The sequence below is a fragment of the Sus scrofa genome, chromosome 2 (genome assembly GCF_054392235.1).
Source record: "Sus scrofa isolate SSC_HxYL_T2T_F1_AM1 chromosome 2, Sscrofa_HxYL_maternal_Yorkshire_Landrace_v2.0, whole genome shotgun sequence".
Classification (NCBI taxonomy): Eukaryota; Metazoa; Chordata; class Mammalia; order Artiodactyla; family Suidae; genus Sus; species Sus scrofa.
Genome location: NC_139384.1, coordinates 2,695,462 through 2,722,534, shown reverse-complemented (window position 1 = coordinate 2,722,534; position 27,073 = coordinate 2,695,462). Strand labels below are relative to the sequence as shown.

At 57.7% G+C, this 27,073-nt stretch overlaps 1 protein-coding gene across 14 annotated transcripts in view; it reads right to left on the bottom strand.

The window, feature by feature from the left end:
• Positions 1-27,073, bottom strand: part of SHANK2 (SH3 and multiple ankyrin repeat domains 2) — a 513,576-nt gene that overhangs the window by 324,158 nt on the left and 162,345 nt on the right. For 8 of the 14 annotated variants that reach the window (XM_085010449.1, XM_085010452.1, XM_085010454.1 and 5 more), the window contains exons 12-13: positions 13,384-13,450; positions 12,834-12,995 (exon numbers count right to left, since the gene is read on the bottom strand). In XM_085010449.1, the coding sequence (XP_084866575.1) occupies positions 12,834-12,995; positions 13,384-13,450 (229 nt within the window). Of the gene's footprint in view, positions 1-5,885; positions 6,153-12,833; positions 12,996-13,383; positions 13,451-27,073 lie in introns of those variants that run through there. The other 6 variants (XM_085010457.1, XM_085010456.1, XM_085010458.1 and 3 more) reach the window with 2 other exon arrangements.

Sequence of the window (27,073 nt, the reverse complement as noted above, 5' to 3'; positions counted from 1 at the left end):
AGGCCTCTCTCCTCCCTGGGCTGGAAAAACAGACGCGGCCACGCACTCCTTGTCAGCTCTCCCTGATGATGGAGCGTCTCTTATCTCAGGAAACTACGTTCTCTCCATCTCGCCCTTTGCCCAAGAAACTCTTCTCTCTTTTCACCCCAGTACGAGTCTGGAAATTCTTTTCCGACCCGCACGCGCAGACCATGACCGGCACCCGGAACACAGCTGCCTGTGGGTCAAAGACGACAAGCGCGTGATGATTGCTTTTTAGGGACTCTCCTAGGTTGCCCGAATCCTGATCCATGTGCCCCTTTCACACGTCTTTTTGCTTTAGGGAAAATTGAGGTACGCTAACCCAGATCACCAGGGACACGCTGAGATCTCATGACACCAACTCTGACAACTAAGACGCCCCCAAAGAAAGAAGGGGTAATTCCTTTCAACCCTGATTCTTATCCAGAACCCTGTTTTCCCCCCTTTTTACTATAAAACTCCCTGAAATTCTTTCCAATGGAGGCACAGTCTTTAAGGCATCAGCCTGCTGTGGCCTCCTTTGCCTGGAAAAGCAATAAAAGCTATTTTGTGTCCCTTCATCCCAAACCCTGTCTCCGCGTTTCTATTTGGCACCGGTGGACAGAGGCCACATTTTGGTGACAGGAGTGCGCTCCACTGACCACAGTCTTGGTGCACGGGGGCCGGGGAAAGGGGGGACCTGTCCCTGGACCACAGTGGTACCAGCTCGTGGGTGTGGGTCCTCCAAGCCCATCTTAAGTGGCATGAGCTCCTTTGCTTACTGTGGAATCTGGGGTCACGCTGGAGCCTGGCCAGGAGTTGGGGATCTCCTGGCTTTTGCTACAAGGAAGGGAGCCCAGGAGCCCCCCCCCCAAGAACCTGCCTCCTTGGGGCGGGGTGAGCACACCTCTGCTCTTCACCCCACACACAGTCATTCCTTCCACTCGCCATCCTCCCTCCATCCCAAACATCAAAGAGACGGAAGCCGGTCACGGGCACCTGTGGGGAGGGGACAGTCCCCAGGTCCCTCTGGTACCTCTGCCTGCTGATGGCGGTCCCCCAGGAGGGGCAACCTGCAGTCGGAACCCATGCAGCTCACAGGCTAAGGCTTGCGGTTCCCCAGTTGGAGAACCGTTGCCATGACAACCGTGGCATCCCAGAACTCAGGGACTATTCTGAGACACTAAGCCACGAGCCTACCTTTGCATGAATTCCATAGGGATAGGTTCCCAGGAGGATGGAGGAAGCCCCCTCCCCGGGAAGGTAGCCATTAGAGCTGGACGGCAAGAGACAACGGCCCATGGGAAAGAAATGCCTGCGGAGATGAACCCCTATAAAGAGGAACTGTGCCCCCGCACGTCAGCTCCTGTGGCTGCACCTGCCTGGCCGGGAGACTCGGACCCCAACCACCCTCTCACTTTGTGTCCTTTTCCCTCACAATCCTCCCTGCCACAATCACTGGGTTGTGGGACTCGACCCCCAACACACACCCCTTCCTCAAACTGCGTGACCTTCCTTCATCGTCCTTGCCACAAATTCCCACTGTGACCCTTTAAAAGGCTACCTTCTTGTGGTCGGGGCAGGCGCCAGCCGGGCTCAGCCCTCGGTTTCGGACGCCCTGGGAAGTCTCACTTGCTTTATGACTTGGCCTCACGCCTTCCTCCTTCGGCGAGCCTGACAGGTACGGCTGGCTCTGAACCCGCTGGCGATCTCGTCTAGACAAGACCCGCGAGCAGCAAGAGGAAGCAGGTCTTCCCACGGTTGACACGGACAGGCCCCCAGGAGCGACATCTGCTCGCAAGACAGGATGCGACGGCCCGAGGCACCTCATGAGCGAAACAAGGAGACAGACACGGCAGGTCTCAGGCTGGAGGCCCACGGGATCCCTCACCCTTCCGCCAACGGCTCGGGGCGGGCTGGGGACGACGCCAACGTCCAGGGCTGTCCCCGAGAGGGACGCTGGGCCGAACCACCTGGACGCTGCCCTTCCTGGGAATCGCCGCAGTGACCTCGCCAGAGGGCAGCGCCCGTGGCACCACCATCGCCCTCCCTCTCCCCGTTCTCCCCGGCTTTCTGCCAGGTCACACCACCTCAGCTGCGCACCACGACCCTCTGGGCATGAGGACACCAAACGGTGACGCCAACGAGAAGACAGCATGGGTTTGCTGCCGGCCCTAGAGCGTGACCGGTGGCCAGCACACCGGGCACACGATCCCCACCCCCACGGGGCGGTCGGCGACCCAAACACGTGACCAGAAAGGCGGCGGGTCTGGGGAGGGGTAGGAGGTGCCCTGAAGAACACCCACGTCTAGCCATCTCACGCGGCATTTATCGGACGCCCCCTTGGTACCAGGCACTGCGGGCAATGGCCACACCCGACCTGCCGACCACGGCGCCCCCAGCTCTGAGCGACGGGGGAGAAATTCTACTGAAACCATCCAGCCGGGTGAGCGTCCAGAGACAGCACCTACTCTCCTGTGGCCACAGGCACGGCCACCCCAGTGCCTGACGGCCTCTCGGCCCGGTCCATCTGCACGTGGACAGAGGCCTGGAGAATTCTAGAAGGTCTCAGAGCCCTTTGCACCCGCTCTTGGTGCACTCTGTCCACTGGTGGAGGGCACGGATTCTAGCAACTGGAATCACTCCCCAGTGAGAAACGAACAAAGCTTATTGCCTGCCCGCCCCCAGTCCCTGGCCACACGCTGTCATGACTCTTCCTCACTAATATTTTCCTCTCTGGAGCTCCCATTGTGGCTCAGTGGGTTAAGAACCTGACCAGCATCCATGAGGATGCGGGTTCGATCCCTGGCCTCCCTCAGTGGGTTAAGGATCCGGCATTACCACCAGCTGCATCGTAGGTCACAGATGCGGCTCAGATCTGGCGTGGCTGTGACTATGGCTGTGGTGTAGACTGGCAGCTGTAGCTCCAACTCCATCCCTAGCCTGGGAACCTCTATATGCCGTGCATGCAGCCCTAAAGAGAAAAACAAGATTTAATTTCTGTCCTGGGCACCAAAAGGACACAGATAAATTCCTACCACAAGAGGCGAAACACGATGTTCTTAAACGTTTTGCCCTTCTGCGGCTTCACCGCATCGTGTCCGCCTTCCACTAGCTGCACATCTCCACGCGAGAGCAGAGGGCGTGGTGGACAAGGCCAAGGTCAGGAGATCTGGGCTCGCCCCCCCGCCCAAGGATGAGCGAGAAGCGTGTGGTTTGGGAGCGTCGTCAGCTGTCTGAGCCACCGTCTGTAGTGACGTCTGCCCGTTCACCTGACCTCGTACCTGCCCTTCTCCGTTCCTCTCCTGCCGTCCTCACACCGATTTAAGGGAAGGGTCGGTTCCTGGCCCGAGCCCTGTCCTCCCCTCCAGGCCACGGGAGCTGCCCTTCCTTCTCTCTCCAGCTCTCCCGAGGAAGAGCCCGCGGGGCCCCCCAAGGTCTGGTCCAGGGGAAGGAAAACGGTGTCTGGGGCTATTTGCTGTCCTTTTCCTGGAGATGCCTCCGTCTCCGTGGCCTTGTTTGTTTGTTTTGGCCACCCCGTGTTGTGAGAGTTCCCAGGTCAGGGAGCAGATCTGAGCCACTGTTTCAACGTATGCCACAACTGCGGGAACACCAGATCTTTAACCCACTGCTGTGCTGTCCTGGGGAGGGAACATGCATCCTGATGCTGCAGTGGAGCCTCCTAGCGACCATACACCCACCCTCTGGAAGGGCATCTGTGCTCGCCCTGCACCCCCCCCCCCTGCCCCTGGAGTTGACATGACACTCCCAGGGCCCAGGCAGGAGACCCAGGTCCCGGGATCAGAGGCCGGGCCGCAGAGGCAGACCCTGGGTTTAGAGACCCTGCCCACGCCCCTGACTCACAGACACACATCTGTTTGCACGGATATTCACCGAACTTTCTGGAAATGCAACCACTACATCGCAGTGAAAGAATGTATGCAGTGTTTGGTCCAGAACTTGGCTAAGCCGAGCGCACGACGTCAGGAAACCACAGCACCGGTGGCGGGCGCTCGGGTGTCACCGAGGGGTGCTGGCCCGAGGGCATGCGACACCCCTCCCTCTCATGGACGGGCAGGTCACTGTCTGCCCATTCCTCGTTTCCCATAGTCCTTCCAGGACAGTTAAACCCCCACGTGTGTGTTAGGTTGTCTTATCTGTGAATTTCACTCGGAGACAGTGAAGGTGGTTCATTGGGCTACACAATCGTGGTTGAAAAGGGGCTGGGTCCTGACGCACAAGGACTCACCCGCCTCCGAGGGAGCTGTGCGGGGGTGCCGTGGAGGCTCTAGGGCAGACAGCGGGTCTCGGGGGATGGAGTCGGGGTGGGGCCTTCTCCAGGGGCCCGAACTTCTCAGGACCAGGAAGCGAGCCACTGGGCAGGCCTGGGGACCAGGTCAACTCGGAAAAGGGGAGGGAGCAAGCCTGGGCAAGCAGGTGGGCGGATCCTCCGAGCATCTCAGCCGGGGCCCCTCCGCTCCAGCAGCCATGCCCGTCCCCCAGCCAGGGGGCAGTGCGGCCAGGGACCCACGAGGATGTGTGTCCAGCCTCCGAGGCCTCGTGCACGCGTGAGCGCATAAAGAGGCAGCTGGGGAGGCCTGGAGGGGCCCCAGGGGCAGAACAGAGCAATGGTGACCAAGCAGGGGAAACAGGTAGGACAGGAGGTGGGGGCCCCTGTGCCCTTCGAGAACCAGGATGACCGGTGTCCACAGGATGACAGCAAACACAGCATCTGGAATGGACCAAGGCCACACTGGACCCCCAGTGGACACTGTCCGGACATCGATGCCGGGAGTCAGCCACACATAAAAATGCCGTGCCGACAGAACACAACAGCACCCCGCGGTGTCACAGCCGGGCCCACCCTAGCTGGCACCCAGGCGCATCGGTTGCATTTCAGGATGTGGGGATAAAACCGGAAGACTCGTACACACGGGGGGGAGGGGAGGGAGCTGCAGCAACGAGCACATGACGGACATGGAGAGGAAGATGGAGACCCGGGGGCAGATGGGACCCTGCAAGGAGGCGGCCACGTGCACGGGGACGGGGATCCGGCCGGGGCAGCCCCCACACACCTCGCAGGCCCCCGGCCCCGAGAGGGAGGTGACACAGGAGCAGAGTCAGCCGTGGCGGGTGACAGCGGGCTGCTGCGTCTGCCGGGGCTTTGCCACGCCTCCCTCCCTCCCTCCCTCCCTCCGCAGCTTTGGACATAGTGTCTGGGAATGCAGGCGACAGCTGCGATGGCTGCATCATTCCGGGTGACAGGGGAGCCGGGCTTTCCTCAGGGAGCCTCGTTCCCAAGGCTCGCGAGGGCGAGACAGACCCCAAATGCGCCAGTCTGATGAAACGAAACGGGTTAGGAGGGTGGGCTGTCCCCGGACCTGCCGGCCCTACGTGCAGCCGAGGGATGCTGCGTCTCCCTCATATCACCGTCTGCGTGTCATGGTAAGTGCACATTTCACAGCCCCGGGCCAGGAAATCCCAATTCTTCGTTCATATCACATCTATCTTATGGCACAGCAGGCGATAGCTACCAAACAGGTACTTTTTTTTTTTTTTTTTTTTTTTAAAGAATCATGGCTCAATATCAGCACGGATTTCACATTCTCACACACAAGCATGCCCATGCACACGCACCCCCAAAAGCATGCATGAAGAAATCTGTTTGAAAACACCACCCTCTCACCATCATCATTGTACATATCGGAAGCGTAATTACACAGACACTCGGTCTCGAAACCTAGCAACAGTAACCAAGCGTTCCTTGGGCAGCTCATCAGACACCCAAACACACATCAGCTCCATGGGCTTCATTTAAAAAAAAAACAAAAACCTCTCGCTTCTCTCCCCATAGCTGCAGAAGGACAAGATGTATAAACACAAACCTTGCTCCGCTGAAGAGGCACAGCCCATATCATTCAATCCATCTGACAGTGCATCCCCCCAAACAGCCAGGCAAAACCAAAAATAACAAAGGCTGTAAAAAATAGGTTATCCCAGTCCAAAGCTGATCAGCTTGCAACATGCTTAATCTTTGCACGACTAGGTCGGACTTGAGCACCCCGGCTCCCCAGCAGCCTTGCTTTGGGGGACCTCCAACCCATCACTCAATGCCATTTGCCAACGCTCGATGGCCAAAGCTTTTAAGACCTGCTGGCTTCATGGACTCAGCCACAGCTCAGCACTGGTGGACAAGAAGCGGGATTTACTTTGGTACTCAGGCTGGCGTTTAAACCATCACTTTCTCCGTGCGGGCAAATAAAATCACCCAGTGGAGGTCACATTTAATTTTTGAAAGAGGAAGGGAGTTTAAAAAAAAAAAAAAAAGGAACCACAGCATCAGCGAGCGAGCAGCCACACAGATGCTGGCCGCACTGTGAAGGGAACAGTTCAGGACAAGATGTCACCTCTCTTTTAAAGGCATAGGGTTGTATCCACACGGCGTCTTGCATCCGGTTCCGATGCCGCAGACCCCTGCAGGCCCATTCATCTCTTGCCGTGTTTCAGCCCCTTTACTGTCTTTCCCTAAATCCACATCGGAGCCTCTTAAGTGCCCTGATTTCTGCGTTGCACTCTTGGGTCTTTAAAACAAAGGCGCCGTGGCTCCGAGGCAGAGAATGTGGGATCTGTTAAAGGGACTTTTGGAGAAGTCGTCCCACGGATGAGGCTGTTTGCAGAAAGTCAGGGGCACGTGGTGCATTTTAATTTACTCACTCTGCAGCATCTAGATCAACCCCACTCCCAACGTGGACTCTGCGAACCCTTCCACCAAAATGCAAACCCAACACAGTGCCACAAAATGCCACCCAACACGATGTAGGCAAAGGCACGCCTTACCCTCAGCTCCTCTCTGAGTTCAGAATCCTGACACGTGAGGCTGGGTTCTCCAAGGTGCCACCCCAGCCCCACAACTGTCTGATAAACAGAACGCTGCCAACAAGCATCACGAGCATCATCTGAGAGCCAACTGCCCCAAGTACGGGACACGCGCCCTGTTCTTCCGTATTCTCCCACGCTGTGGTGTCGCTCAGAACACCTGCTGGAGCTCAAAGCAGCGATCAGGCCCCCGTGCCGTCCCTCCCGGCACCCTCCTGTGATTCCTGAGGCTGCAGCAAGACACAGACGGCCCGTGGAAGTCAAGTTGAAGGCGCCCAGTAATCATACCAGAGGCCCACCCGCCCAAGAGTCCAGGGGCAGCAGAGACTGGCTCTGACCTTCACAGACTCAGATGGCAGTGTCAGCAGACACACAGGATGCGGGGGCGGGGGGGGGGTGAGGGGCCGGGGGAAGGCCACGGGGCCACGGGAGCTGGAATGGGAAAGCCATGTGCTCACGGAGCCTCACCCTTGACCCCAGATCTCAGGACCAGCTGGGAGGGTGGAGAATACCACCCCCCAAGCAACCCACTGCCCCTGCCCCTGACCATGCTTGGGGGTGGGCGGATAAAACTTTACACGCCTGCAAATGCATCCAACCCCAGAAATGATTTGCCTACAAGGGCTCTGCTCCTCGGGACCCAACTCCCCAGGCGCCTGGACATCAGGATTCAAGGTCAAGAAGAGAGTGTGGGGGAGGGGCTGCACGTGGAGTGGGAGCAGCAGGAGAAAGAGTCTCTCGATTAGCAGATGTCTGCTGAGGCCCCACGGTGCACCAGGCGCTGCAACAGCCTGGAGAGACAGTCACAGCAACGCGAGCGCCCCCAGGTCGATGGCAGCCCCCCAAAGACATGGCTGGGTCCTAACCCTTGGATCCTATCACTGGGGCCTTATTTGGAAGTAAGGCCTTTGCAGGTATAATTTTTTTTTTTAATGACTGTACCTGCGGCACATGGAAGTTTCCAGGCTAGGAGTCGAATGGGAGCTGCAGCTGCCACTATACGCCACAGCCACAGCCACGCCAGATCCGAGCCGCATCCGTGACCTACACCACAGCTCACGGCAACGCTGGATCCTTAACCCACTGAGCGAGGCCAGGGATCCGACCCGCAGCCTCATGGATACCAGTCAGATTCTTAACCTGCTGAACCACAGTGGGAACTCCTGCAGTGTAATTAACTCGAGGATCCCAAGAAGCGATGGCGCTGGGTTTCGGGTGGGCTCTAAGTGCAGAGATTGACGTCCGTATCGGAAGAGGAGGGGAGGCCGAGACGCAGGGAGGAGGGCCGTGTGAAGGCGGAGGGGCGCTCCTACAGCCCCAGGAACGCCTGGGGCTGCCAGGGACCAGCAGAAGCTGGGAAGAGGTGAGGAGGGGCCCGGACCCCCGGAAGGACCAGCTCCGCTGACACCGCGACTTTGCCCTCGTGGCTTCCTGAGCCTCAGGAGAAGACGTTTCGGCTCTTTGAAGCCACCCAGTTGGTGGCTTTTGGTTATGGCCCTCCCATCCTCAGGCTCTGAGCGAGCCCACCGGAGGGGAGGGCGGGACAGACAGGTCTGGAGGGTCCTGGATGAAATGGCGATGGCAGGGACCACCCCGGACCTGGGTCAGGCTCTCGGGGCTGCTCTGAGCACCTGCCGTGTGTGCAAGCTCCCCCCAGGCACCCAAATCTGGCACGTGCCGCTTGGCAGTGGGGAGGCTCAGGGGCTTTCGGTCAGCGAGTCAAGAGCTGTCAGGGAGAACAAGGGACCCCCGACTAGGGGATCAACTGCCAGCAGCGCTGAACACTTGCTGGGGTGGGGTGGGGGACAGAAACGCAGCCGAGGTGTCTGGGGACAGGGAGGTGGGGGCGGTGGGCGGGTGCAATGATCAGAGCTGAGTGCGCCGTTCTCCCTTGAACAGCGGTGACGGGCGGTGCCCGCTTTGGAAGGTACAGGGGTCTGTGGTCCTCTCCGCGCGGCTCCCGAACCCAGAGGGCAGGAAGGCGCGGAGCACCCGGCCCCCTGGGTCATCACCCCTAAAGGGCCAGGCCTGGGATGAACGCATGTCTCCGGACCCCCAGACCAGCACGAGGCCCAAGGGGAGAGGACGTGCCGGGAAGATGGTCCTGGCGAGACGGCGGCCGTTCCCCCACCTCCAGGGCTTCTAGGGCTGCTTCCAGGCAGCACAGGGTCGGGGGCGGGGGGACGCCCCGCCTCCCTCCGGAGGCAGGAATTCTTCTGGAGTCTGGAAGGACCCGGGGGGGGGGGGCAGCGGTGCTAGAGTTCTGAGCCCACCCCCACCTCTGAGGTCCCCACTCAGAGTTCAGGGGCCCGTGGAGGTGGCTCCCCCAGGGCTGGTCCTCCTGCCTCCTGCTCGCGGCCCCTCTCAGGGAGACCTCCCGCGGACCCGACCCCGCAGCGGGCAGCTCTCCCAGTGGGAGAGTCAAGAGTGACATTTCTCCTTGAAACGTGACAACGGAGGCGGAAGCCTGGGGGGACTCAGGACTTGGGGAGAAAACAATGGATTCTGCAGGTTGGAGCTTCTTGGGTGAAGCAGGGAGGCCCTAAAACAGGACTGGCCTCCCAAGCGGGGGAAGGGGCAGCACACCTGGGATAGGGGTGGGGGTCAGGGGTCGTCCTGACGGCACAGGGCGAGGCTGCCGGTCTGCAGGGCCTGTGCCTTCGTCCTGACCTTCCTGAGTCTCAGATGGCCTCTCTGCAGCTTCCAGAGAGTCCTCTGCCACCACTGCCCCCGACCTCTGAACCCAACTGGGGAGCAGAGTTCAGCGGAGAGATGCTTAATTCTGGCAGCCGCAGAGCACTGGACCTGGCCCCCTGTCAGCTGGCCGGGACCCAGGGACCCTCTGTGTCCCCATCCACCCACCGTGACCAGCCCTGGCTCCACCCCCCACCCCAGCCCTCAGTGCCTGAGGCTCTTGCCTGGGCCCCCCTGTTTTTCTGCGTTCACAGGGAGGCAGGGGGCCTGCTGGTAAAGAGCCCAGAGAGCCTCAGAGTCCCATGGGCCTGACCTCAAAGCCGGGCTCGGCCAGTCACTCCAGTGAATGGGAGAGCCCTGCTGGGGAGGTGTCACTAGAGCCCTGTCCGCACCCCCTGGCATTCAGTGTGCCCCGGAAACATGCTGGGCTGCTTGCAGCCACAGGCACCTGCACGTGTCCCAGGAGGGTCTGCCCTGGCACGGAGCAGGCCAGAGCTCACGGGAACTTGACCAGGTGGGTCAATACACAGATCGCCTCACCCTGGGAAGGGCCAAGGCCAAGACACGCTCCCGCGGCCCCAGAGTTCCCAAAGGGACTGGGCCTCAGGTGTCTGCAGGCACCTGTTCTTTTTTTTTTTTTTTTTTTGTCTTTTTGCCTTTTCTAGGGCCGCACCCACGGCATATGGAGGTTCCCAGGCTAGGGGTCCAATCGGAGCTGCAGCCGCCAGTCTAAGCCAGAGCCACAACAATGCAGAATCTGAGCTGTGTCTGCGACCTACACCACAGCTCAAGGTAACACCGGATCCTTAACCCACTGAGCGAGGCCAGGGGTCGAACCTGCAACCTCACGGACACCAGTCGGATTTATTTCCACTGTGCCACGACAGGAACTCTGCACCTGTTCATTTATGCAACTGAGCTGGTGGCCTGTCCTTTCAGACTGACCCCTGTGCTCCTACTTGCCCTCAAATCCTTGCTTCCAGGTCTGCTTCTGGGGAAACTCAACCCAAATGCCTCGTCTGGTGGCAGGTCCAGCCTCAGTGCCATGGAAAGAGCGACCACATCAGGACCCGGGGAGTGACGGCGCTGGGCACGCAGGCTCAGGAAGGGGTGGCTGTCTCCCCGGGGTTATTCCCCCTCCAGAGCCTGGTCCGCTCTCCGAAATAGCAGGCACAGATCCGCACACAGGACTTAATGAGACTCATGCACAGGCTACAGGGAGGGACGGCCCCAGAATCTCCCCACCATGCACCCAGCATCTGGCCCCGCTGGTAGCAGGGGCAGGTGCAGAGCTGGGGTGGTCCCGGGGGCACAGAGCAACCAACCCATCCAGCGCCAGGGGCTGAGTTAACAGGACGCTGAATCAGATCTGATGTCTGCTCACCGTGCTTCTGAGGCTGAGCATTGAGCGTTATCCGCGTCCAAAGAGGACCCACAGCCCGGGCCCCGTGTCGCCTCTGCGAGGTTTCAGCAGAATCGACTTTGATGGCACAGCTGCTAGTTCTGTCGCACGTGCACAGTCAGCCGACTCAGAGGAGAGAAGAGGTCTCTCTCTCTCTCTCTCTCTTTTTCTTTTTGGAGATGCTGAGAGGCCCCGGCGGGGAAGCACAGATTTTTCCCTACTAACTTTTCCCTGCAGGACACGCTAGGGAAAGTCCTCCGCGCAGGTAACAAGGAGCCTGGACTCCCTGCCTCACTGATTGTAAAAGCTGCTCAGCAGCCTCACGCCGCCTCGGGGCGCACCTGCAAAGGTACAGCAGGCAGGCTTCAAACCTCTGTCCCCGCACCGTGAAGCTCTGAGGGTGCGTGTGCTGGCAGAGTGCTTGTCCCATGGCAGGGAAGGCCCTTTACAGTTTAAATCAATCACTGATCAGATCCAGTGAGTGGTAATTAAATTGTTTTCACCAACAAACAGGTATTACTTGGGGGGGGGGCACACCTGCAGCGTGTGGAAGTTCCCAGGGCAGGGATTGAACCACAGCCACAATAGCGACCGGAGCCACCGTGCTGACACCACCAGATCCTTAACCCGCTAGGCCACCAGAGACCTCTGCTATTTCATCACAAGAAAATCTCTGCGTGTAAAGAAGTGTTTGCATCTCACGGTACATCTCAGCATGGAAGAGACGAGGCAGGAAGCTCCCGGGCCCGGGTTTTAAAATGGGCAGTTTTGAGTAGGATGGGTTAGTGTCTGGGGCAGGAGCGGGCATGAATCTGCAGGGCCTGGCTTGGGGGCGGGGGCAGAGTCCCCGGTCTCCCATGAAGGAAGCTCCTTCATGCCTCCCTTTGGGAGGTGGGTCCCCGTCGCAATTGCTCTGTGAGCATCATGAGGGCAGCCCCGAGCTGTAACCACGGCAGAAACTCAGAGATCCAGTCCTGGGGCCACGAACCATCCCGGAGCCATGGGCAGGGCCTGCACCCCTCTCTTTGCTGCCTGCCCTGGTTGATAGAGTTCCGACCCCCTTTGCAGCAAGCGGTGTTTTCAGATGTCAAGCCAGCCCTACCCTGCTGTCCTGCTCTCTCGGACTGGGTGGTGGGGGGAACACCGCGGGCACTGGGGGAGCTCAGCTCATTATCTTTTTTTTTTTTTTTTGGTCTTTTTAGGGCTGCACCCACGGCACATGGAGGTTCCCAGGCTAGGGGTCGAATTGGAGCTGTAGCTGCTAGCCACAGCCACAGCAACGTGGAATCCAAGCCACATCTTCGACCCACAGCACAGCTCACGGCAATGCTGGGTCCTTAACCCACTGAGCGAGGCCAGGGATCGAACCCACAACCTCATGGTTCCTAGTCGGATTTGTTAACCACTGCGCCGTGACGGGACCTCCTCAGCTCATTTTCTAAATCACTTTGCGGATGTTAACGCATCCATCTCCATCTCTGTTGGAGATGCTGATGCGGCTGCGGTGGAGGCCTGCAGCTCAGAGCAATTAAGCGGTTTGCCCTGGCTCGCGGGAGGTCTCGCGTCAGCATCAGGGGCAGCCCTGGGGAGGCCCTGATGCCCGGCCCCAGGCCTCCAGGGACACGAAGCAAGGATCCGGCTCTGCATCCCTGTGCGGACCTCAGAGGCAGCTGGGCGCCAGCCAGACATTCGACACGGTAAAGACGGGACAGCCAAACGCACGGGTTCAATCACCGCCAGCACCAAACACGGGGGAGCAGCGCAGGCAACGAGACACAGACGCCCTCGGGCTCCTCCTCCAGGCGCCTGGGAGCCCCGCTGCCCACCCCCTCGAGGGGAGGGCGCCGTCTGGAAATCTCACCGCGGCCGGTCCAGTGGGACTGCTCCCCGCTGCAGGTCCTGTGTAAACCCGGGGCTGGAGGAAACAGGCCAGCGGGCTCCTCCAAGATGCAGGATGGGCCCGTGGGGCGGCGGGAGAGAGGAGGCGCCCCAGACACAGTCCTCCTGGTTGGCACGAGGGGGACTAGAAAGGGGGGTGGTTGTCAGCACAGTGGCCGGGGACAGAGGGCACGATGAAGAGGAGGCAGAGCGAGGGGAGCTCCTGGCTCCTTCTTGCCTCACTCTGTGGCCGTCTCTTCTTTCAAAGGAAATTGCGCATGAGACAGAAGCTTCCATGAACCCACTCAACTAGCTGCAGAGTCATCTGACGCGCCGGCGGGACGGCGGGGCACGGCCCGCGTCCGGGTTCCCTGTCCCAACCCTCCCCCCGCCACGAGGTAAGGAAACGGAGCAACAGCGGCAGGAAAAGGGCGAGGAGGATGCTTTCCGTCACGTCCTGCTGAAAGCAGGCTCTGCCGCTCAGGAGCACAGCCAAACGGAGCCCCTCCGTGCCCCCTGAGCAGCCCACTCACCGGTGTCGGTCTCCTTGTGGTTCTTGATGTACTCGGCCAGCTCGAAGTTGCCGGCGATGATCGCCACCTACAAGAGCGGAAACCACGTTAGACGCCAGCTGCCAGACTCGCCTTCGCGCCACTGCCGGCCCGACGGCGCACCGCGTCCAGTCCCCGCTCGTCTTCTCAGGTCACGATGCCCCGCTTTTTCTGCTGTCTGCGGTACAGCTGACACCCAGCCCCGCCCGAGGTTACGGCTCACGGCGTCCCGACTTGACCTTCAGAGTCTGAAAAATCACGCCTGCAGGAAGTTCAGCTGACGCCCGGTCAACCTCAGGTGGTTACGACAAAATTTTCTCTTGGCGCCTTGGCAATGTCCCCCCAGCAGTGTCACCTACCACCATCGCGCCGAAAGTGACGTCTCCAGGCTAACTGACCTCGTAACCGGAAGTCCATACCTCTCCCCCCCCCCGACTCCCCCACCCCCACCCCCGCCTCTGGGAGCCACAAATCTCATCTCTTTTGCTGTGCGTTTGGTATAGATTCGCGTCTTGGTGCGAGCACACGGCATTTGTCTTTCTCGGCCTGATTTCGGGCAGCAAAGGCCCCCAAGGCCCGTCCATGGTGTCATGAGCGGCAGGACCAAGGGGACCTTCCAAACGGCAGCCACAGACCCATCGGCTCCGGGCGAAGGGACATGGTCCCGCCTGGCCCTGTCCTGGGGCCCTGGCCACTTTTGTCATTGTTAATGATTTTTACTTGTTCCATTACAGCTGGTCTAGAGGATGAGGCCATCATCCCAAGAGAGTCTAGCGACACAGTCCTCTGCCCAGAAGGCCACCACGGCGGGGAGTTCAAGGGGCTGGGCCTGGAGACCCCCCATCGCGCACGCGTGTCCTGTGTTCCTACCAGGCCGGCCTGGTTCCAACACACTCCCCCGTGGGGAATCCGTCCCTCTGCTCGGTCCCCAAAACCAGAGGGAGGGGGAGAACCTCAAAAAAGCATTCACAGCTCTTCACTGGGTTTCAATCAAGCGGAAAAAACTCCACCCACGCCCGAGCAGAGCATCAAAGCCACAGCACCTCCAGGAACGGGTCCAGCTCGGGCCCCACGGACCCGCCCACTAAAGCAACAAGGCCACGTGGTCCTGGACACGCTGAGGCTGCCAGGTGGGTGAAGCCAAAGGCCCCTGGGGGGGCCCGGGGCCCCCAGGGCGACCTGCACCTGACCCATGTGGGCTGGGGTCCTGTGCCCAGCCGGGGAGACCTGGGCCCGCAGGTGCCGCCTCCCCAATCCAATGAGCCGGCGTTCAGACGCCCGCCTGCAGACACGCATCGGGCATCAGCCGGCTTCCGGTGATACTGTGGGTGGGCGTCCCCCATTGCTGGAGGCCCTCAGAGCAAAAACTGAGATTTCCTGGAGGAGAGACTCTGCGTCAAGATCGCAAGACCAGCTCCTGCCTGAGCGTCCAGCCTGCCCTTCAGACGGCAGACTTGCCAGCCCCCACAGTCTCGGAGCCAGCTCCTTACGGGAAATGTCTTAAATATATATATATATATAGCTCCATCCTGCCAGCTCCGTTTCCCAGGAGAACCCTGCCTGACGCAGCACTGCACAGAGGCCGGGGCTGCGGCGCCATGGAGACCCAGGGGCCCCAGAGCGCTGTCCTTGGAGGTGACATGGATGTCACCTCTTGGGCACGGCTGCTGCCCAGTGCCTGGCTCAAGGATGCCACCAACAGGAGCAGTCTACAGCTAAATCCAGCCCTCTCCCTGTCCTGCTGATGCCAGGGCCACGGCCAGCCCTGTGCACACGGCCAGCCCTGTGCACACCAGCCGGGGGTCATGGGGTGGAAAGCAAAGGCCGTTTCAGGGGGAGCCCCTGGCTCTGCAGATGCAGGGGTGGCGTTGGAAACATCTGGCAGAAGGAGCGCCGCTGGCTCCTGCAGGGTGACCGTCCCGCTGGGACCTGGGCTTCGGACGGTGGGTCCCTGACTGAGATGCAGCTGAGGAGACCAGATCCAGGGAGGCCGGGGATGCCAGCGACCTGGGATGCTGGCATTTCTGACACGAACGTGGGAGGAGGGGCCTGCAGGTGACACATCATGAAGAACCATGTCCCTTTGGTGCATCTGGTCAGAATCCGCCCTTGTCTCCAGCCGAACCCTCCAAGGTAAACCTCACTCCTACCCATCAGGCTGGTGACTCTCAAAAGACAGAAAATGACATTGAGCCTAAAAGTTTCTGCACAGCAAAGGGAACCCTAAACAAAACAAAAAGACACCCCACAGAATGGGAGACAATCTTTGCAAATGAATCGACTGACAGGGGATTCATCTCCAAAATTTATAAACACCTCCTACCACTCAATACCAAAAAAACAAACAACCCCATCCAAAAATGGACAGAAGATCTAAACAGACAATTCTCCGAAGAAGACATACGGACGGGCAAAAAACACATGAAAAGATGTTCAGCGTCACTCATGATTAGAGAAATGCAAATCAAAACCGCTATGAGGTACCACCCTGCACCAGCCAGAATGGCCATCATCAAAAAGTCTACAAACAAGAAGTGCTGGAGAGGGTGTGGAGGAAAAGGAACCCTAGTACACTGTGGGTGGGATTGTAAATTGGTGCAACCACTGTGGAAAACAGTATGGAGATTCCTCAGAAAACTAAAAATAGAACTACCATTTGATCCAGCAATCCCACTCCTGGCCATCTATCCAGAGAAAACCACGACTCGCAAAGACACATGTACTCCGATGTTCATTGCAGGACTACTTGCAATAGCCAAGACATGGAAACAACCTAAATGTCCATCGACAGAGGAGTGGATCCAGAAGATGTGGTACGTATACACAATGGAATATTACTCAGCCATTAAAAGGAATGAAATACCAGCTTTTTTAGCGACATGGATGGACCTAGAAATTATCATGCTAAGTGAAGTCAGTCAGACAACGAGACACCAACATCAAATGCTCTCACTGACATGTGGGACCTAAAAAAAGTACACAATGAACTTCTTTGCAGAACAGATCCTGACTCGTAGACTTTGAAAAACTTACGGTTTCCAAAGGAGACAGGTTGGTGGGTGGGAGGATGCACTGAGGGTTTGGGATGGAAACGCTGTGAAACCGGGTTGTGATGATTGTACACCTCTAAATGTAATAAATTCATTGAGTAATAAAAAATAGAAAAATTTCCTAAAAAGGCGGAAGAGGACAAGGGTTGGCGAGGAGGTGAGGAGCCGGAACGCCTGTGTATCGATGGTGGGAGCATAAAACGGTGCAGGCGCTGTGGAAAACAGCCTTGTGGTTCCTCAAAAATAAATTCTCCAGGGAACTGCTGCCCGATCCAGCCACGCCCCCTCTGGGGGTACACCCAAAGGACCTGACAGCAGGTGCAATGGTTCATTTTACACGTCAACCCAACCGGCCCAGACGCTTGGAGGAGATTAACATCAGAGTCCACAGACTAAGTAAAGTGAGTGGAGGGCCCGCCCCAGTGTGGGTGGGCCTCGTCCCATCAGGGGACGACGACCCAACTAGAACAAAAAGGCCGAGTGAGAGGGAACTCCTGCTGCCTGACTCTGAGCCAGGACATCTGTCCTTCCCAGCCTTTGGACCCAGATGAGACATCAGCCTTTCTTGCATCTTGAGCCTACAGGTTTTTGGACTGACTTACAGCCTCAGCTCCCCTGGGTCTCCAGCTCATCACAACCTCAGATCTTGGGCTTCTCAGCCTCCATCACAATAAATGTGTGTGTGTGTGTGTGTGTGTATTTCAAGTAAGGTGCTAATGTAACCAATACCTCAAAATGTGGAAGCAGCTTTCGAAGCGGGTTGGAAGAGCTGGGAGAGCTTTGAGGTGCATGACAGGAAACGGACATTAAAGGCCATGGGTGACGAGATTTCAGTGGGAACAAGGAACACGTTACTGGGAACTGGAGGAGAGGGAATCCCAGTTACCGAGCGGCCCAGAGCTTAGCCGACGTCTGCGCTGGTGTTTGGCAGGAGGCAGACCTTTCGAGCCAGGAACACGGACGTTTAGCCGAGCAGATTCCCAAGCAAAGCGCTGGAGGGGTGGCCTGGCGCCTCTCGGCTGCTTATGGTAAAAAGCAAACAGAGAGCTGGATGGGAGGAAGAATTGTTGAGCAAGAAGGAGCTAGAACTGGAAGATGCGGAAATGCTCAGCTGTTGATGCTGCAGGACACGAGGAAGCAGGTTCTGAAGAGAAAGTGGAGGCGTGGCTGGAGCATCACGGGGAAAGGATGGTGCATTAGGGGACTATATACGGAAGGGGGTGGGGTGGGAGCGACGAGAGCGGAGCTTTCAGACTTGGAGGGGTTGACAAGACGCATGAAAGAGCTACTTGGCTGCAAACACGTGCTTCCAAAGAAAAGCATTCAAGCTGCAAATCGGGTTACTGCAGCCTGGAAGCCACGAGGGCCACTGCGGCTAAGATAACCAAGCCCATGGCGCCAGTGAGGACAACGCAAGCTCATGTTTGTCGTAATGGCCTGCTTCTCGCTTGATGAGGTCAAGGTCCAGAAGTCCTCCTGCCTGTCCTGCTGCCCACCCCACGCTTGAGCATCCACTAAGTGCTCAGTGGAAGTGGAGAGGGGCCCAGGTTCAAAGGAGGGGTCCCCCAGTGACATCCAGGAAGCATCTCGTGATGCGTTTGATGCATAACAAAGGAAGAAGGCCGGGGTCTGTTTTCTGTGCCTCCAGGCATAAGTAGCAATGATAATAAAAAAAATAATAATGAAGCTGTATCAATGCATACATAGACACCCTGTTTGTTCTGACAGCTTTACCCCCTCTTTGATCCCAACAACTCTGTAAAGTGGGCACCACCGGCTCTGCTTGATACGTGAGGCAACTGAGGCACAGAGAAGTTAAGTAACTCGCCCAATACCACACAGCCAGTCCGTGATGAAGCCAAAATATTATTCATCACTCAAGCCATTCAGGTCCAGAACCTTTACCTTAATTATCAAAGCACAGAGTCATGTGTGTCTATAAAGAATTGTCATCGTTGATGGCATTTGTTAGGAAAGTTAACTTGTAAACGAATCACAAGCCAGACATCTTGGTAGAAGGACAGCAGCAGAAGGAAAAATTAATAGGACAGATTTGGTCTTGAGGGCTCAGGACAAGCTGCACTCAGCAGGCTGTGTCGGCTGGGCAGCCACAGAGCTCTCCACGGTGGAGTGCTCCTGGGGGGCAAATGCGCTTCTAAACGCGGTCCTCCAGAGCCCTTCCTCCCCCTTCCCTCCCCCTCCGCGGCCCTTGACTCAACTGTCCTTCTGCGTCTTGCTTGAAACACCGTCTCGGGGACACGGGTTGGAGCGGCCGCGAGGGCACCACCGTAAGGACGTGAGGTGTCCCCCTGAGGGGAACCTTCTGCCGTGAGAGACACCCAGGGCGGCAGGGAGCCTCTTTAGGACTCACGGGGCTCCTCCTGTCCCCTGCTTTCAAGGCCACTGCCCAGTTTCAGGGGTGCGGGCAGGGAGGGTGCTGGCCGGCGTGGTGAACGTGCCCATCGGTCCTTGTCATGGGCAGGATGGACGCGGCGGGGAGGGGGGAAGGTCGGAGGCGGGCGTGGGGACCCACTGGCAGGTCACGTGAAGAATTCACAGGGGACAGTCTAAGGGGGCTGGGGCTTCCGCAGAGAAGAGGGCAAGCGAGACCCGTGGAATGGGAGGGGGACAGGAGGGCGGCCAGAGAAACAGCAACTCGCTGGGCGTCTCAAGGGGCCGGCGGTGTTGGGGGAGGAACCGGCTGGACGGTGGCCAGTTCTGTGGTCCACAGCGGCCACGGGCAGCGGGCGTGCCACCCACCCTGAATCACCCAGTTCTCCGTCCCATGCCCACTGGCGGGGAAAGAGGAAAGGCCTTTGAGGGGCCTTTTCACCATGAGTTACGTAAAGCACAGCCCTGGGGTCTTTAAGTCTCTGCTCTGAGCCCCAAAGGAGGGGTCCGGCTGGGGCCCCCGGGGAAGATACGCGGCCTCCTGTCTCCCCTCCGCCAAAGCGGGCTGCTTCCCGCCCACAGGCAGCCTCGGGGCTGGGCTTTCATGCTGTGGAGGGGCCCCCACAATTCTCTCCCCAAGACAGAGTCAGCGTCGGAACGGGGCTCATTTTATCCTTGGACGCTGCCCGGTGATGGACATGGCGGACCACCTCCCCAAAGGCAGCATTGATGGTTAGAGTTTTGAGGGCTGAAGGGTGATGAGGTCGTGACCCCTTGCAGATGCTCACGAGGCCCCTCCTGAAAGGCTGATGTGGAGACCATGCAGAGTATGAGGGCAGATGTGACCCCCCTGCCTGGGGTCCCCAGGGGGCTCTGCCTTGGTGACCAGGCCGTGGGGGGTCCTGAGGATGGGGGAACGTTGGCAGCTTGCGGCCGGCAGGGAAAGGTGCCCAGTGCCTCTCCATGCAGCCGGGCGGCACCCCCTCCCTGCCCCCAAGAAACCTGAGAGCTTGGCTCCTCCTCCCAGGGACAAGGTGGGGGCTTTTCTGCTTTTATAACTCAGAATTTGGCACCACAAATGCTTACAGCTCACACTGATTTGGTCTCATGCCCTCTGGAGAACATTTTCAGAAACAGTGACATGACTGCGTCACTTACATGGAATTATGATCAAAGGAAGACAAAGTTTGGGGTCTCCATGTGGCATCACAGGAAGTGCCACAGTGTCGTGGGGAAGGCAGCAATTGGGGCCGCCTTGTCCTGAGGGGCAGGGCCCGGGGCCAGGCTCCTGCCTCACGCACCCCCAGTAACCGCAGCACCCAGACACCTTGGTCCTGGAGCTTCTTCTCGACCCACCTGTGTCCTGACACGGCTCCATCGGAGCCGCTGAAATGCACGGGAATGAGGTCCTTCTAGAACCCTGTGCTCTGCTCAGCCCGACCTCTTTCCCAGGTCCAGCCACTGTGTAAGTAGGGAGGGCCCGTCGCAGAGGAAATGCCCCAATTCCCAGGGAGCCCCTCCCTTCAGGTGCTTATTTCATCCTCGAGTCTGAGTTCGGTGGATTCTCCCGACCACCCCATCAGCGACACTCGCGGGTTTCCTGCCAGCAGACACTGGACCTCAGCGAATGTCCCCTTCGGACTCAGGGACACACAACTCAGTGAGTACGCAGAGCAGAAGGTCAGGGGGTAGCTGTCCAGGGTGCTGAAACGGCCCGGATCTTGTGCCCAAGGGCCGAGCTGGTGCTCATGGAGGTGGGGTGTTTAGGGGCAGGTCAGGGTACAGCAGGGGGTGCCCTCTGCTCAGGGTCCCACAGGTGGTGTGAGGCGCCACCCCATCCACACCAGGGACCTGCCTGTTGTCTGTCCCCAAGTCAATAAAGGAAGCCAACCCTGCATAGCTACTAGATGCCAGGCTTTGTGCCATACACTTGGGGGCCCGGGTGAAACCCTAAGAACATCTCATAACCAGACAGCTGGAATCCTACACCGTCTCCTAACTCGCTGTGTCCCCCCCGCCCCCCAGTCCACGGGGCTTAAAGACCAACCTGGTGAAAATCGAGGGACAGAACTTGCCAAGAGCCTCACATGGCAGAGGGCACATGTACCACCAGGAGCAGGAGAGCCCTGGGAGAATGCGGGGCCTGGGAAGACTTGAGGGAGGGGAATTAACCCAACAGGCAGGTAGGGAGAAGAGTATGAGGAGGAGATGGCGCTGAAACTATCTACTGATCTATTTCTACCCTTCCTGTATCAGGCGGCTCCTTCCAAAGAGATTTCTGGGAGACTCCAACGCTGTGTGCAAAACACCATCTGTGGTTTCAGGCCACCCATTCACTGAATCATCCACTTTTCCATCCACTCACCCATCCACCCATCCATCCATCCATTCATCCATCCACACTTCCACTAATCCATCCATCCATCCACTCATCCATCCACTCATCCATCCATCCATCCATCCACACTTCTACTAATCCATCCATTCATCCATCCACACTTCCACTAATCCATCCATCCATCTACCCATCCATCCATCCATCCATCCATCCACTCATCCATCCATCCATCCATACTTCCAATAATCCACCCATCCATCCACTCATACATCCATCCATCCATTCATCCATCCATCCATCCATCCATCCATCCACTCATCCATCCATCCATCCATCCATCCATCCATCCATCCATCCATCCACTCATCCATCCATTCATCCATCCACACTTCCACTAATCCACCCATCCATCTACTCGTCCATCCATCCATCCGCACTTCTACTAATCCATCCACTCATCCATCCATCCATCCATCCATCCACTCATCCACCCATCCATCTACTCGTCCATCCATCCATCCGCACTTCTACTAATCCATCCACTCATCCATCCATCCATCCATCCATCCACTCATCCATCCATCCATCTACTCGTCCATCCATCCATCTACTCGTCCATCCATCCATCCGCACTTATACTAATCCATCCACTCATCCATCCATCCACCCACTCACCCATCCACCCATCCATTCATCCATCCCACACTTCCACTAATCCATCCATCCATCCACTCATCCATCCATCCACCCATCCACCCATCCACCCATCCATTCATCCATCCCACACTTCCACTAATCCATCCATCCATCCACTCATCCATCCATCCACCCATCCACCCATCCATCCATCCATTCATCCATCCCACACTTCCACTAATCCATCCATCCATCCACTCATCCATCCATCCACCCATCCACTCATCCATCCATCCATCCATCCATCCATCCACCCATTCATCCACCACTAATCCATCTTCCACCCACCTATCCATCCATCCCCTCATCCAGTCACCTACTGATGGACCCAGCAGCCACCAATCACCCACTCATGCTGCCACGCACCCATCCATCCACATACCCAGAGCCACCATTAACCGAGCACCACTACGTGCCATGCCCTATGCCACGTAGCATTTAACTCGGTCTGTTTCAAAGTCCTCCCTGGTTCGTGTAAGCTTGCAACCAGATGAGGAAATGACTCTGAGCCTGACTATCAAGTGGACTGCCATTCTTCTCCACCTGTCACCTGGTCCAGGGCTGGGCTCCAACTAGCTGCCAAACAACTCCTGCCTTCTGGCAAGGGTTGGGGGAGGGGCAGTGCACGTGGAAACCTTTTAGAGCAATCAAGCTGCCGGGGAGCTGAGCTGCCCACTTTGGACCCTCCACTCAGTCTCCTGGCTCTGGTGGTGGTGGTCAGTTCCCTGGAGTCAGTGCTGCCCTGCTGTGGTGCCCATGGTGACGTCACACCCTGCTGAACTGGCGCTGGAGCTGGAAGCTGGGTGAAGGGAGACGCTGCCTCTGCTCTCACTGCTGGCTAAACCGTCACCTCCTGGGACCTGCAGCCCGAGTGCAGAGGAAACCCCCGCCCCCACCCCGGTGAAGTGCCCTGCTCCCGCCAGAGCAAGGTGCCTCCCAACACAGACAGCTATTTATAGGTGGCTCTGTGATGCTGACATGTCCTCACCAAGACTGGAGAACGGCTCCACGCCAAGACAGCGACAGAAACCGTGGGCTCGGAGCCTTCCCTCCCTGGTTTCCTTCCAGATGACACCATGGCCCCCCCTTCAGACTCTGATGGCAGATCAGGACGCGACTGACACCCGAGGCCCTGGGAGCTGGGGAAGGCCTAGTTCTGAGCACCCCGCAAGCTTGTGGGTACGGGGACTGGGCCCCTGGCTAGGGGAGTCAGAGATCACTGAACCCCATGAGACAAACTCCACGCGGGTCTCTGCCATCTCTTGGCCGAAGCCCAGAGCCAGAGAGGCAGCGGGCAAATCTGCAGACTCCAGACCACAGCCTGAGGTCTTGGGAAATCCCCTGTGGGGCCAGGAGCCTTTGCAAAGTGATGTGTCACTGGAGGCTCAGGGACAGCCCCACCCCCGCATCTGGACCAGGCTGCCTGGAGGGATCCCTCTCGCAGCAGTGGAGACAAGCAGTGTCCACACCACCGCAAAGTCCTGTCTAGAGGGGCTTCGGGCCAGGCCTCACGCCAGAGGAAGTGGCCAGGGCTGCGAGGCTGCCATGCTGGGTGACCCAGCAGGCCTCCACAGGTGGAGGACTCCTGGGGGACTGCTCAGCGAGGCCCTTCCTTCACTGGAACCCCAAGGCTGGGGATGAAAGGGCCCTTCAAGCCCTGGCCCAGGAGGGAAGGGGATGCCCTGGGCAGTGGCCAGCCTCCACCTGGGCAGCACGGTGCAGGGGTCAGGGCCCCAGACCCCCTGGTACAGATCCTCCAGGCAAGGGCACCACAGCCCAGCTACACCTCTTCCTCTGTTACGGGGATAACACCGCAAGTCTAACCCTTGTGCAGCAGCCGAACGATTAAACCAGTTCCTACAGACACAAACGCCTTCAACAGAGGCTAAGGTCCACCAGGAAAAACGCGGTCCAGGCAGCTTCTCGCACGAATCCTCCCAAACACAGAAGGAGGAACCGCCCCCAGTGGTACCCAAGTCCCTCTGGAGAATGAAGAGAGAGAGGTCTCCCAACCCAATCCAAGCCAACAGAGCAATGATTCCAAGACTGAGACGAAGAACTGAAAATATCAACTTCACTGAAGCGGCTCCTAGCAAAACCACCACACCGCACCGTCCACGGGGCCGAGGAGGGTGAGAAAAGAACGGCCACTCCTGTTTGCCAGAACCAGCATTTCTTCCCCCCAAATAACAAGAGGGAGAAAGGCGGTCCGTAGCCATCAGTTCAGGAAGGCGGCGATCGCACTACCAGGTTGACCTGGCACTCACGTGTCTTACTTTATTCAGGGAGGGGAAGAAAGTTGACCCAATTAAATTATACAAGCGAAACCCACGCTCGTGTGGTGACACAAGACTATGGAGGACGAAGTGGGTTGTTTGGTGCTCAGGAGGAATTTCACTTGCCCACGTCGAAGCTTCTACAAGAAACCAAATAAACAATTTCACCAAAACCCCTGTCTTGGGTCACAGGGGGAAAGACTTCTGAGGTATGAATGAACCAGCATGTTCATTGCCATCAAAACCCGAACACCTTCAAGTGGCTTCTTCCCACCCGTGTCTTTCAACAACGCTCCCCAGCTGCCGCGGCCACTCGACAGACGTTCAAAGACAAGTTCCAGATCCAGTCCTCTGTGTCCCCGACTTCTCCAGCGAAGAAACGGAAAAGGAAATACAACCCTCTCTCCCCGTGTCCTCCCCTCCCCCTCCCTCAGGCTCCTCCTGGTGTGTTTATAAAAGGATTCAGGCCAGGTCACGCCCTTCAGATAAAAAAGACATCAACTTATAATTAATCCCTGCGCTACAGAAGAAACTTACTGCATAAGGAGAGTGTTCTTTTTTTTCTTTTTTTTTTTTTTTATTGTCATTTTGCCTTTTTCTAGGGCTACTTCCCACGGCATATGGAGGTTCCCAGGCTAGGGGTCGAATCGGAGCTGTAGCCGCCAGCCTTACACCACAGCCACAGCCATGCCGGATCCGAGCCTCGTCTGCGACCTACACCACAGCTCACGGCAACGCCAGATCCTTAACCCACTGAGCGAGGCCAGGGATCAAACCTGCAACCTCATGGTTCCTAGAGGGATGCGTTAACCACTGAGCCACAACGGGAACTCCAGGAGGGTTTTCTTCTTCCTTTTCCAGCGTACTTCCTAGATCACCCATCCTCTGGTTATGGCTCTGACCACGCAGGGAACATAACAAATGCCCAGCGGAGTCCCTCAGCTCCAGGGGCGGGATGGACGGGAATTACATTCCACATGATTAAATAGCATCAAATCGCACTGAAATACCTTTAGGAATTAAAAAACACAGCAACAAAAGACATTTGCTTTATTAGGAAAAGCCTGGGGGTGGTGAGATTTCAGTTCTTTGTAAACAGCAGGTAAAGTTTGGAAGAAAGAAAAACCAAGGAGAGAGGAGACCGGAGGCAGAAGAGCGAGAAAGGCCGCAAAGGGGGCAGTTTTCTTAAATGAGCTTTGACTTTAAAGCACTAAAGGAGGCCCGGTGGTGTAGCCGGTTAAGGTTCTGGTGTTAACACGGCTGTGGCTCGGGTGGCGGCTGTGGCGCGGGTTCAACCCCCAGCCGGGAGCTTCCGCATGCCACGGGCCTGACCACATAAAGAAATAAACCACTGCAAATGTAAGTCAGGGACTCACATGTCCCCATTTTGGGGTAGAAGCGCTAAAACAGATGATTCTGCGCTTAGATGTTGGTGTGCTTTAAAACCTGCCCTGCAAAGGTAATGTATAGAAATACGTGTATGTGTGTGCGTGTGCGCGCGCGTGTGTGTGTGTGTGTGTCTGTGAGAGAGAGAGAGATACAGACAGACAGACTGGGTCCCTTTGCTGTACAGCAGAAATTGACACAACAGGGTAAATTGGCACAAATTGGCACAACGTGCTTTAATAAAAAATAAATTAAAAGCGGCCCTAGACCTCATGGGAAGACACCCCCCCAAAGGGTCTTTTCCCAGGAAGAGGAGCTGTCTGTACCTGCCCGCTGGCTGGCCAGCTCTCCTGCCCCTGCAGCCCCACCAGATCGGCCCTTCTGGTTTCCACTCTGAGGACACTGCTCGAATTAACCCCACCTGCATCTAACTGGTCAGTAAGGCTCGCCACGCTCCATTAGGGAAACAGCTGGCACTGGGACGCCCTCGTTAGAGCAGCTATGTGAGTGCTGACTGCTTCTAAATTAACCCTCTTTTCAATGCAGCGTATTTACAGTGGTGCAGCTGACAGAGGGTCCACCCTGGCCTTGAAGGGTCCACCCCGCCCATGAGCAGGTGCTTGGAGCCTTTGTTTGGGACTTGGCGTCTGTGCCCTTGACAGCCGCCGCTTACACGGAGCCCCACGACCACGGCCCCCATGTCTTGCCCTTAGAGGCCGATTCTCTCCAACTGGCTGGGTCTCTTGTTTGGGCACAGCCCACCGGTCACCAGGGAAGTCAGCGGCTCCCAAACTAGGGGTAGAGGAAAATCACCCCGCCTGCCCATCTGGGGCCTGAAAACCCCAGAGGGAGATGGAAAACAGAGAGCTGGCACTGAAAGGCCCCTCCAAACAACAATCGGGTGAGCAAATGCGGAATGGTGCCTCTACAAAAAGGAAGAAAAATCCCGTGGCTCAAAGCATTTAGCCGTAAACCTCAGGAAGCTCTGGGTCTGAGCGCCGCTCACATCACCGGTGGATGGTTCTCCTTGCACGCCGCGTTCCTCCTTGGTCCTGATGTGACAGACCAGACTCTGGATGGGATGTCTTCTTTTATTTGCTTTTTAATGGCCGCAGCCACAGCACATGGGCGTTCCCGGGCCAGGGGCTGAATCCGAGCCGTAGCCCCAACCCACACAGCGGCTGGGCAACGCCGGATCCTTAACCCACTGTGCCAGGCAGGGGGTCCTCTCCTTCCTGGACACCCTCTGGGTGCCCTCCAGGGCTGGAGATGTCACGGAGGTGGGCTCGGGAGCCCGGCCCCTGTGATCTAAATCGCTGGGTCCCCTGGAGCCGGGGTGCAGGTGTAGAACTGACAGGGGTGGCCCTGGGCCTCCTTAGAAGTGGGCACCATCCCTGCGTCTGCTCCATGAGGGCCTCAGAGCAGTTCTTGGATTATTGTCCGTTATCTGCCCACAGACAGCTCTAGGAATTTAAGTGTGAGGCACGGGCAGGAGTCGCTAAGGGATTTTCTGAGGGGGGTGGACGGTCTGCTCA